Source organism: Astyanax mexicanus, chromosome 14, assembly GCF_023375975.1.
Source record: "Astyanax mexicanus isolate ESR-SI-001 chromosome 14, AstMex3_surface, whole genome shotgun sequence".
NCBI lineage: Eukaryota > Metazoa > Chordata > Actinopteri > Characiformes > Acestrorhamphidae > Astyanax > Astyanax mexicanus.
The window spans coordinates 19,907,671-19,920,630 of NC_064421.1; the positions used below are offsets into that span (position 1 = coordinate 19,907,671).

The 12,960-nt window shown below is 41.3% G+C and overlaps 1 protein-coding gene across 4 annotated transcripts in view; it reads left to right on the forward strand.

Annotated features, from left to right (window-relative positions):
* kif26ab (kinesin family member 26Ab) overlaps positions 1 to 12,960 on the forward strand; it is a 109,245-nt gene that overhangs the window by 70,801 nt on the left and 25,484 nt on the right. Inside the window, exon 1 of one of the 4 annotated variants that reach the window (XM_015607024.3) lies at positions 10,139 to 10,947. The exons of the other annotated variants lie outside the window; for them this stretch is intronic. Coding sequence (XP_015462510.3) covers positions 10,928 to 10,947 — 20 coding nt within the window. The 5' untranslated portion in view covers positions 10,139 to 10,927. Of the gene's footprint in view, positions 1 to 10,138; positions 10,948 to 12,960 lie in introns of those variants that run through there. 4 annotated transcript variants of the gene reach the window in all.

Below are 12,960 nucleotides of genomic sequence, written 5' to 3' on the forward strand. Positions count from 1 at the left end.
AAGAGCATACTCTCTCTCTTGCTCTCTCTCTCTCTCCTTTGTTCATTCACTCCGTGCCCATATAGCCCCTTGATTGCCTTCAGCTCTGATGCTCTTTCTTACATCTCTTATTTAAAATGCAAATACTTTTGGACAAAAAAAAAAGTGTCCAGACGTTGAAGTAAAGCTGTGGACTGAGCCTCTGCTTGGCACTGTTGGATGTTTGGGAATGCTTTGGGTTGTGGAACGCTTTTGTGCCAGCAGCTGCACGTGTTCGCACTGACACAGAGAATTCCCCATTCTCAATAATCTGTGAGAGAAACCTGATGCTTAGGGCACCGTACCTGTCACGCTGTTCGTCTCCCAGCCGTGCAGTGAGAGCGGGAGGGGGAGATGAAACTAGAAGATAATCTCCATAAACAGAGAGACAGACAAGGTCAACTGAAGAGGCATCAAAGTCTTAATTATCTGTTAAACATCTACTGGCATTAAAATCAATCATTTTGAGAACTTCTCTCTGCTGTACTTGTATTTTTTTGTACATTAAACAGATTCTGCCCAAAAGCTTGTCCAGTTAGATCACACTCGAATAACACCAAAAGAACTTCCCCGGTTGGTAACTTCATCCTGTGGCTTTTCAGCGCTCTACCACAGGGGCTCAGGCCTGAACGACGCAACTCATTAAATGACAAAAAGGCCCAGCCATGCTTTACGGCTTCTGCTCAGTTCCTCCCCACCGTGTCTAAGCCATGAGCAGCCAAGCCAGGATTAGCCGCACATCCTGTGTGTTTTTGGGATGCCATTGAGGGGGGCAATTTAGGAAACTGCAAACAGAAGAGAGTACTAACCTCAGCCCCCCACCACGTCCAAACCCCCCTCCCGCCTTTTCAGTACTTAAGACAGAGCCTTCCACTCTCGACTTGGCCTCCAGCGTTGTTGGGAGATAGAAGGCTAGACTTTGTGGTGCTGTTTGGGGTGTTGGGTGAAGATGTTGTCTGGGTTTTACTGTTTTATTAGTCACATAACCAGCCCAGGAAGCAGGAAGTTTAAAGTTTGCCACCTACCTGTGGGTACGCTAGTCAATGCAGGCTTCCCTGGGAACAGACAGCAGGATTATTTCACGGAAAAAAAAACCCTCCCGTAGCAGGGGGGGGGGGTTGTGGCATGTTTAGTCTGGTGTGTGCTTTTGGTAAACGTTAAAGCTTGTGCATCACGACAGGTCGTTATACTTCGTTGTTTATTAATGAAACGGACCAGTCCTGTTAATTTGGACTTCAAAGCCAGTCAGCCAGCTGTGTAGACGACGCTATGCTCATAATTAGGTTAGCTGTTTTAATCAAGCTGGTTTATTTTCCCCTGTTTAAAAAAACTCTATGCACATTCACTCATATAATAAGCATGCACAATTACTTTAAACAAAATAGATAAAGGGATTAAAGTTTTTTTTTGTCTTCTAACACACATACAGAGGAGGGAAGAGCGTTGAAACTGTTGCCGTTTCCAAAAGCACTAAGGATTTAGGGATTTTCTCTCCCTGTTTCTTTCTTTTTAATTAGAATGTTTTCCATTTAGACCCGGACTGCTTCATTTATTTTGGGCTGGCTGGGGATTCCTGGCCCAGGCGCGCTGGGGGAATAAAGCAATCCCTGCCTGGGCTCAGCACGACCCGAGCCATCATTTTTCAGTGTTCAACTCTCAGCCTCAAAATGATTTACCTCCATTCAGACAGCTGCTGGCTGGCTCCCCGCCAATACGCAGAGCTCAGAGAGGGATAGTGTGATCACACGAACGCTCGAATGCTGGGCACCCCGGAGCCGGCTCGCTCCGTTCTTTAAAACTCTCTCTCATTCTGCCATTCCTTACCATCCACATTCAGCTCTTTAAAACAAATGTCCTGTTCCTGTTCTTTCCTGTGGTCTGTTCTCTTTTAGGGTCATTAGGATCATGTTCTTACTCTGTTTAAACCCATCTGCTCCCCTCTTTCTCCCACCCATGCAAAAATCTTTCTCTCCTCATCCCTATGTTCCTACGTTATTGGGTCTTTTTCTGTCTTTTATCCTACTTTACTACTCCTTTCATTGTCACTTTTCACCCTGTACATTCTTCCAAGCTTCTGTGGGACAGTGAAGATTTTCAAGTTTTTACAGTAAGAACATTCTTGTGTAATTTGAAAGTATGTATTATTTAATAAGGTTCAGTGAATGAACAAGCAGCACTTTCAAATTGTGTCATAAATAAGGAAAAGATTAAGTGAATAAAAGTATGAGATCAGGACCGCAAGGTACAGTTTTTCTATCATCCACAACTATATAACTTGGTGTTCGGTGTAATTAAGTAATATGAATGGGACATTCTGTTTCTGAAGTTGTGCACGCATTCAACATTCTTCACTTGTGGTAATGATGGTGACTGGTAACTTCTGGCTAGAACTGTCCCTTCCAACATTCGAGTAAAATCACATCCAATTTCAAAGCAAGAGACCTTACATGCATACGTCTCAGGTCAGTTCAGTGTTCTTTTGCTCTCATGGGACATGGTGAAAGTCACGGGACATAATACTAGTTCTTGTCTTGTCCCATGACACGTGGCATGTCTGTGTAAATTCTCCCTTACACTCTTATATCAACTGTGAGAAAAGGATTAAGCATTTAAACAATCTGGAAACAATGATATGTTTTAACTGCAGCCCTTAAAAATGATCACTTTGTAGCAAATTTCCATCATCTTCCAGCATATATTTTCATCATATTCCTCTTTTAATTCCAGACAGTTTTACATCTCAGATGATTAATAACTCGATGTCTGTTTGTTGACCTTCTGTGGTTTGCTGTGTTTTTGATTGAGTCAGCATGTTCTCTCCACAGGAGGATAGTGACTCCCTTTTAGTGTCCATATTTCACGTCAGATGTCATCATTTCCAACCGCTATGTACTCCAAAATGTGGCCTGACTACTGACGATTGAAAAAATGAGCTTAAAATAATACGTAATTTTTTTTTTTTGGGGCCAGAGAAATATAGCACCTCATGGTCATGTTATATGTCAGAGTATTAGCTCAGTATGTCAGGGCCCAGTGGGATAGGTCCAGAGATGGTGCCCTCCAGTCTGGAGAGCAGGCTGATGAATATAAGGGTGGAGCTAAACTTAGCTGAACTCTTTGGAGAAGGCTTAAGGTGGGGTTTGGATGGGGACATACCATGAAACTTGGTAAGTTGTGATAAATAGAAGAACTGTACTACTTTTTTATTTTTAACCGCTTGACCTAATATTAAATGCACTGTTTTTGTGTTTAATTAAATGTGCATTTTTTTCATTATTGTATAAATTTACCTTTTGTAATGCTACAATCTAAAAATAACACTGAACAGTGTCATTATTTGGTCCAAATTATTTACTGTAATTGTTCTTATCTCTTTTCTTTTTTTACTTATGTGGCCGAACAGCGAAAGTTCTGTTTTTATCATTTATAATTTTGCAATGTTCATCCCTGATAGTTACATTTTTGCATTATATATGCAAAATACTAAAGTAAGGCTAAATGTTCCTGAGTCAGCTAGTATTATCATTTTTGAGCTATATATTCTCCCAAATGCATATCATACTACTCGAAGAAACACACACACACACACAACTCAGACCAGTTTCCTGGGCTGGAAATGGACTTAATGGATACGGATCAGTGGGTGCAGCTGAGGCGGATACTGCACCTGACAGATCGCAGCAAACTGAGGCCAAATTCCAGAGAGAAAGCGAGCTAAAGAGCTCATCTCAGTTCCATGCTTGGCTCTTAAACCCTACTGAACTGAAAGAGAGAGACAGAAAGAGAGGGGCGAGAGAGGAGGGTGAAGAGAGGACAGGAGAAGGAGCAGTTAATGATGAATGTATTAAAGAGGAGATAAAGGAGTTAAATCAAAGCAGGAGAAGCAATGAGAAGAGACTGAATATTGCAGGACTGATTATCTGGAGTGCCTCATCAGGAGTGTGTGATGCCATGCTGTGCAGGCATGTTGTGCAGGAGACACGTAGAGAGAGCGACAGCCGAAGCCATATGCACAGTCTGACTGATGTCATATGTCTCTCTCGCGCATCGCTCGCACTCAGTAGGAACAAGAGGGTACCAAAAGCTTCTTCACAACGTCAGCATTTCTCACTGTCCCTTAATAGGAGTAAATATCACTGCTGTCCAATGAAAAACGTGTTTCTTTTTATGTACATTTTTTACAAAACTTTACAATTTAACAAATGCTCCAATATTGCTTGTAAAAAGTTTATTTTCATTGGACATCAGTGTTTATAGAACCGGCCCAATTAGTCTCTTCACACTCTCTCCATCGCTGACCCTCTGCTGTTATTATATCCCTTCATGGGAAAAAAATGTTGCCCCTCTTTACTCCACAAACAACATAGCGCCACGTGTCTGCGGTTATTTAAGGATCGCCTGTTTACTCCACTGATATTCTCTGCTCACATACCGCTGGGCTAATATGTATAGCTACAGTTGCACGACCCAGCATGCATTTGGGAGAAGCTAACCTTAGCTGAGGGCTTTAGCTAGAGGGTCTGAGTGTGCTCTAACAAATGTCAAATATGACATACCAACAGACGAGCTTTGAATGCTCAAAAATACTCCTGAGCACTTAACGCACATGCCTAATCTGTAGTTCATAATAAGTCAGCTAAATGAAGTGAGGCGTTAAAGGCTCTTTGTGTGACATGACTGTTGACGAGGGGCCTCTTGACCCTACCACTAAATCTCAGCACAACTTGTGACCTGGAGCTGATGTGTGTGTGTGTATGTGTGTGTATGTGTGTGTATGTGTGTGTGTGTGTGTATGTGTGTGTGTGTGTGTGTGTGTGTGTGTGTGTGTGTGTGTGTGTGTGTGTGTGTGTGTGTGGAGGATGACATCATGCTTTGAGGCCCTTAACATGAAGTATGAAGTCACCATTTTCTTAATCAGAAGGGCAAAGAAACACTGTTACCTGCAGTAGTAGCAAGTGCTATACAAACACCAGAATCTAGATATCATCAAGTGCCTCCACAGTGATGTCATAGTTTTACCTCACAAAATGGTGTTTAAACATTGAAAAAAAGAAACATCTTTTTTTTTTAAAAATACAAGACAGTGACCATCCACGTTAATGGCACTCCTTAATGACATTATTCCACTATCTTATCCATTCACTGCAGCAGACTTCTCCCCACTGCTGAGAATTGGTGATATCATCAGACTCACAAAAACAGAAGCCAAATCTCTACAGGCACCAGGACACAGTCCAGCATTTAGTATTCACATTATTGGGCTACAAATCAATGCAGGCCATTAAGGGAGTAAGCAGTGGCCTGATAAATCTGTGTTTAGTCAGTGTTGAGTCAGGCTACATAATAAATATATATATATATATATATATTTTTTTTTTTTATAAAGCATGTGTCTACCCTCTCCTTTATATTCAGGCTGTGTATTGAGAAGAATCTGGTGATAAGATGCACATCACAATGTGATGCGATATACATTTTAAAATGTAAGAATTCTTATGATGTCTTTATAATGAGAGGTTTGTTGCCACAGTAAAACATAATTGTTCACACTTTTAACATTTAAATTTTAACTTCAACTAAAAATAATTATTAGGACACTACAAAGCAGTCGTTTTTTTAATCGACTAATAATCTAATGGTTAAATTACTTTCTGTCCACTCAGACATGAAACACACTTGTTTGATTTGTAATGCTATTCCTCCCTACCTTATTATGTAATTCTTGCAATGCACATGAGAGGTAATATGACCTGTTCTGTCATCATGGCATCTTGAATCACTGTAATAATAAATAATGCAGTTGTAGTATTCAGCTCTTTTCCACACTCCTCGTTTCCATCAGCATTTGTAAAGATCTTGAATGTTCTTTTGTCAGTGCACATCCAGTTGAATGGACTCCCCTGGAAAATATGAGCTGGTCTTACAGTAACAGATAGCCGAGTGGAACAAGGATGGGCACATATGGGTGTGTGTGGGTAATGCAGTCTGATATCAGCCTGGGTGATCTGATCCCTGCCTGAATGACCAGAGCACTGTTATCTTGTCGACTGAAGGAAAAAAAAAAAAACACCCTGATACTAAAATGCAAAATGTCAAGGATGGTAAATAGGGCCAATGTGGCAATTAGCCACAGGGGCTATCTTGACAACAAGAGAGAGATGGAGAGAGAGAGAGAGAGAGAGAGAGAGAGAGAGAGAGAGAACAAGATCCTCACAAACAAGCTAATGGGCCTACAGGGCTAATGACTCCCTTGGTCAGAGGAATTCTACTTGCTAATTTGACAAAAGCTGAATAGGAGAAAACCGTGTCTGGGAAGATTATCGACAACCAGCCAAATGGTTTCTGCTTCTCACAAGAGGGGATAGGCTACCTGTACGTGATGCACACATTGATTCACACGCATCTACACTAACATCCTAAACACCCTCAAAATCACACACAACTACTCATCTTTACTTTGTAATGTTTGCAGCAACATACTGCACTTATTATAACTCCTCCAGTACTGTTTAAACATAATACTGTGTAAAAGTGGAAGTTTAAGCCTTAATTTAAAGCCCTGGTTACTTGTTTTTCTTCCTCTTGTTCCTGAATTGCTTGTGCAGCCTGAGAGAACAGCGACTTCAGCTTCTCTGTCACATTGAGCGATACACACATTAGTATTTGTAGCATCGATTGCTGCTAATGCTTCCCCAAGTCTGGCTTTACAGGTGGACCCTGCATCCGTAAGGCTTTTGTCGCTGCTGAAATGAATGGTTCTGAATGGATTATCCTCTCCCTGTTCCCTGTAGATTTCCTCATTCTAAAGCCTTTTATAAATAACTTACTGAGTCTGAAGTCTGTGGAAGTTGGGCTTGGTCATTCTCCATACTGTGATGATTTTGTTGCAAACTGCAATAAACTTGAGCAGCCCAGCTTTCATCTTTTCCATCCTTCTGGCGCACAGCTGTGGGCAAACCAGAGGAAGGAAAGGCAAGACAGAGGAGCTGTAGGAATGAATTAACTGGAAGATGAGTGAGGTGCTGTGAACACAGTGTATGGGTTATAGGAAAGCACAGCAGCATGAATAGGAAAGAGAAGAAAAGTGATAGAGTGCAGAAAGCTCTACCAGAGCAGGGCTGAGCTGGAAAACATGGAACTGTTATAAAAGCTTGCACTCTTGTTAACATATGCAGTTCTAATGTGGCATATATTAAAAATTCTTTGCATTTCTTGTGAAAGATGTGCACTTTGTTCTTGTGTATATAGGTCAGATGTTTCTGATTTGCCTGCTTGAGGAGGGTTGTCTCTTAGGCCCCGTCCACGAGTATTCAGATATTTTTTAAAAACTAAGGTTTTTGTCTGCTTCCTGAACAATATTACTGAAAAGCGAGATTTAAACTACACACGCATAGCTTTAGATCAGATTTAGAAATATGAATATATGTAAATATTGTTCTATAACAAACATATAACACTGTTTGCATTTAGAATCCATATTTGCGTCTTGAAGAGTACCCTAGCGTGTAATTTGACATTAATCCCCCCTTTTTTATCTTTCATGGTGTTTTAATGCAATTTGACATTAATAGACATTGTACCATAAAAAGAACCATTTAACCAGGTAATTAGCGAATCCATTAAGACATTCAAATGTTTCTTTAGGTTAACATCAAAGAAATGCAAAAATGGATTTCCTGTCAGATCTACAGATTCATAGGTTAAATTGTGTTTAAATAGGGTCAGTTATTTTCATTTTAATTGGCCATACTTTATATATTCCCCCTATTGCCAACTGTTGTTTCTTATTGTAACTTATTTTACCTATTCCAAATGGATTATCCTCTCCCTGTTCCCTGTTCCTCCCCTCTGGAGGGCTTTTATAAATGACCTACAGTCGATTTGAGATTGAAGTCTGTGGACACTGGGCTTGATTAATCATAATACAGTGATGATTTTGTTTCGTTTCCAAACTTATATATTTCCCCTACTGCAGTACAACAATTATCTCTTAATGTAACTTTTGTCTATAGACTAATAATTGGTTTATCCCTACTGAAAGCAGGAGGTGTCTCATGAGTCTCCTGATCATAGATGTCACCACAAAATGCCTCCCTCTGTAATGTGAACAATCTGCTTTTTGAACCCCCTCCTAGATGACCACAGCACATGTTGGACTATATAAGATAAACTTCATTCACTATGAGCTTTATTCATTCTGGTGTTTTTAAGCTCTCCAGGTTAGAGTGAACCTTTTCTTATACTTTGATGTAGATAGAAGAAAACGTATAGCAGAAATGAACAAGGCGTACCACGTTGTGTTAGGAAGAAATATGACCCTCCACTTTGACTCGATCTGTATTCAGTTAGGTGTGTGCCAAATGGTGCTCTGCAGCCAAACTCGATTACGGAGAGCAGAAGATCTCACATTTGGGATTTGAAACCATGACTGTTTAGCCTTCAGTGTGTGTGTGTCTGTGTGTGTTGCTTTTACTACACTGCCTCTGCTCCTGCACAATGCAGTGGGACTGTACACTCCAGTGCGCATATGTAGGGCAGTGTGTTAGGAGGGCAGTGTGTGAAGCTGTGCTACAGAGAGCGAGACTCAGTTTCAGGCTGCAGAGGGAAGACAGCATGCTCCCACACACACACACTACTTTCTTTCCTCTCTCTCTCTCTCTCTCTCTCTCTCTCTCTCTCTCTCTCTATTTCTCTTTCTCTCTCCATCTCTCTTGCACACACACATACATACTCTCTCTTGCTATCTCTCTCTCTCTCTTTCATACACACACACACACACAGCCTCTGCCTAACTGACTCAAATTGGCAGTCAAGGGAATATGGAGCCTTTACTTCAAGAACTTTAGTGGTGTTCCATTCATTGCTTATTCTCTGTCTTTCTTTTTCACTAACTAGGGGGCAAGGGCTTTTCTATCCCAAGCATGTGATTTACATACATATTTTGGATAGCTATTATGTGCAAAGGTTCATATTTGATCATTTATTTTAAGTGTAATTGTGTAGAAATGTTAATGTGCATGGATAAGCATATAATAGCAAATATATGTGTGTGAATTTTGTTTAATTATTTGTGTACAGTTTATATTTAATAATAATGTTGATTATTATTTCCGAAATGACGATGGAATGTGACTGCATGTCCCGTGACTTTTGCAATGTACCATGTAATCTAAAAATGCTACAATGACATGTGGGATGTGTGCCGCAAATCACATCCACATTCAATGCAGGAGATTAATTCCTAAGGAACATTAATAATCATATTGATTTGTTTTGTTTATAACACTGTCATGAAACATCTATATGGACATGAAAATTATAAAGACCACTACCCATTCTTTCTTCAGGTCTCAAAGTGTTATTCAGTACTTATGCCTATTATAAAGTCCCTTTTATAGGTAGCCTTTAAATAAGTTCTACCACTGTTCTCTGGCCTGTATTATTTTACAGTTAACGCTGCAACTGAAGACCCAGACATGCTCGTGAACATACATACATTCAGCACTTTCTCTCCTTCTCTCTCTCTCTCTCTCTCACTTACTCTCTCTTTCACTCACTCACACATTCACAATGCACTAATCGTGTGGTATTAGCAGTAATGAATAACATTATCTCCCCCATCACACTGATCACATCGTTGACTGAAGCACATGCTCACTCAGCCACTCAGCCTTACATGGAAAACCATTCAGTACACACACACACACACACACACCTACCTACACACAAATACACAACCTCTCCACCCCATTTTTTTCTGTCACTCCATCTCCTCCTCCTCTCTCCTGTCTTCCCCTTCTCTCTCACTCCCCTCCTCTTGAAAACCCACACACACACATGAAGGCATGGAGCACACACTAAGCAAATCTGTTTGAAGTCTGGGACAGAATATAAAAAAGAAGGGGCTCCTTTAGACATGAAGTATTCATGCAGCGAGGGTGTGTGTATGCGTATGTGTGTGTGTTGAGAGAGGGAGAGAGCGAGAGGGAGAGAGAGAGGAGCTCCCTCGCGCAGTGTGGACTCCTTTTCTGGCTGTGGGGAGTAAAAAGGGGCAGGGCTGTGTAAAGAAAGAGTGGGAGGGTGGAAACGAGTGAGCAGGCGAGCGACTGCATGCTTGTATGTGTGTGAATGAGTGCGTCTGTGTAAGTGTGTGTATGTGAGAGTGTGTGTGTGTGTGTGTGTGTGTGTGTGAGAGAGCGAGGGAGAGAGAGAAAGAGAGAGAGAGAGAGCGCGCAGCATTTCTACAGCAGAACGACTGCAGGATTTCATCCACTCTTCAATCCTGGCTCACAGCGGAGCAGGAGGAAACAGGGGAGGAGGAGGAGAAGAAGACGGAGAAAGGAGGAAAAAAACTGAATGAAGAGAGACAGAGAGAGAGAGAAGGAGAAAGGAAGGAAAGAAAAGAGGGATGCAGTGGAGCTCTGCATGGGTCATAAAAAATGCAGAGGCATGAATGGGAAGTGAGAAGAAGCATGGTGGAGTAAAGAAGCGCAGCTACCTGAGCCGTGAGCTCTGGAGTGAATGGGACTGAGTGATTTGCCTGGATTTGCAGCTTCATGCTGTGTGGAGTAAAGCGGCGCTCGGGAAATGAGCGGTGAAGAGAGACTTTTTGCCCTCCACTTTTACTGCCTCAGCTGCCTCAGACCCCTCCCACCACCCCACATCCTTCAGTTCTGCCACTTTCTCCTCCCAACTCCAGAAACTTTTCTTTTTTTTTTTTAATAGAGGAATATTAGAGGTGTCTCTCAGTGAGTGTAGAAGAGAATGGAGTGGAGGTCTTGGAGTTTTTAAAGTGTGCTCTCTTTTATCTCTCCTCCTTCTCCATGGCACACTGTGGATATACACACGTGGACTGCAGTCTGTACTGTACTGTACTTTCTCTGGCAAAATCGAGCACTCACTACATTAGATGATGGATTGGAAAGAAGTGTAAGTAAATTTGCTCACTCTGCATTGTGTGTGTGTGTGTGTGTGTGTGTCGGTCAGGGTTAAGGTTAATGGCACTTCTTTTTTTTTTTTGTTCCTCCTCATTGCACGTGTTCATTGAATTTTGTTTATACACTTTCTAAAGCACTTCACTGCAAATACATTGTTAAAAATAAAGGGGCTTTAAATGGCTCCTTGAGGGACACCATAGAATAACCAATTTAGGTTATATAAAGCAGTGTTTTTCAGGATTGGGAAACCTTGCCATGAAGCCTAGTGTTTGTGTGTGTGTGTGTGTGTGTGTGTTTTCTTATACTCTGTTAGAAAGAGGCCTACATTTCTTGCTTAAGGGACAGTAGAAAAGATCCGATTTTGGTTTCATAATAGACAGTGTTTGCAACAGACCTAAATGATGTACAGATTTGGTGTGTAAGCATGTATGTGTGTGTCTCAGGGCTAAAGTAAATGGCACTTTAACTACACTGTTAAAATACTCTAAATGGTTACTTAAGGGACACCATAGAAGAATCATGTTTGGTTCCATTAAAGGACTGTGTTTAAACCAGAGATGTATCGTGTATGGTTCTCTAGACCTTTTATAGGCTCTTCACAATCTTATACCCTCACGTGCTTCTTAGTGATGATTGGTGAGAGGCCATTACTGCACATACTACTGTATGTACTGTACACTATGCAGTGTGATGGGAAAAGGAAGGGGTTAAACAGGTGGATAGCCTGCGTCCATCTATTAACAGAGCCAGCTTCTTGAATGTGTGTGAAAGAGAGAGAGGCTGAGGCTGAGGGAATGGAAAGGGTGAGTCAGGGAGGGGAAGGGGAGGTGAGGGCACATGGGATAAGCAATTAATTTTCTCATTAGTGTACGCATGTGCATACAAGGTGAGTTAAAGCTGTTATTGCACTTTCATGGAGTGTGCACTATTCATCACATGGCCGCTCATTCACTCTCTCCTTCTCTGACCTTTCTCTCGCCTCTTCTCTTTCGTATTCATTATGCTACACACTCTGTCTATATGTGCTGTGTGCGTCCAGAGTGAAAGGTGAATGATACTCATTCTTCTTTTAAACCACTTACATTGATGATTGATGCCTAAAATAATGGCATTAAGCTGAATCATTTACCCAGAGAATGAGCTTTGCATTGGTCCCATGTCCCTGATTGGTCTGACAGTTAGTGATATTAAAAACCACAACATACAGTGATTTACAATAGGCAAATAAATTTCAAATAAATGGCTGTGGGTGGACTTTTCAGGTTCTCATGCACTCAGCTAGTTTAAATATCAGTCATTGCTGAAACCAGATGTGCAATTGCACACACAATAAGATTGTACTGTCCCTGTAGAAAAGTACTGCCAATAGAATAGGACTCTCTGCTAGATAAACATGAATCTGTTGGCACCATGCCTAATGCCAGGTGGAGTCTAGCAGAATATAAAGAAATATAAATCTTCTCTGGAATGATGATGCTACTTTTGGGATGAGTTATGGGGTTGGGTATGAGGCGAAGTGCTGATCATACAACATCCTGACCTGACTAAGCTTTTTATCAATCAGATCCTCACAGCAGTGCTCCATAATAGTGTTCTAATAATTTAGTGAAAAAAAATAACTTTCTGTACAGTAGAGATAAAAGCACAATATATATATATTTTAATACTCCTAATTTTGAAAGAAATATTGTCCCCTTCCCCTAATATTGTTCAATCCTGATCCCTGTGCATGAGGCACAGATCTGCTGACTTTTTTTTTGAGAGAGATTTACTGTACATTACTGACAGTGGATCACAAACTTAAGGCACTCTGCCAGCCTAAGACCCCTCCTTGCCTTTCTTTTTCCCCCACTACATCACACACACATGCGCGCGCACACACACACACACCTCTCTCCCGGGCCGGCAGTTCCCTGGGGAGCAAATCCTCCTGTATTCCTCTTGGATGCTATAATTATTTCATCAGCCAGTGGTGTGTTCCCTGATTGTGCTCTTGGGCTGTCGC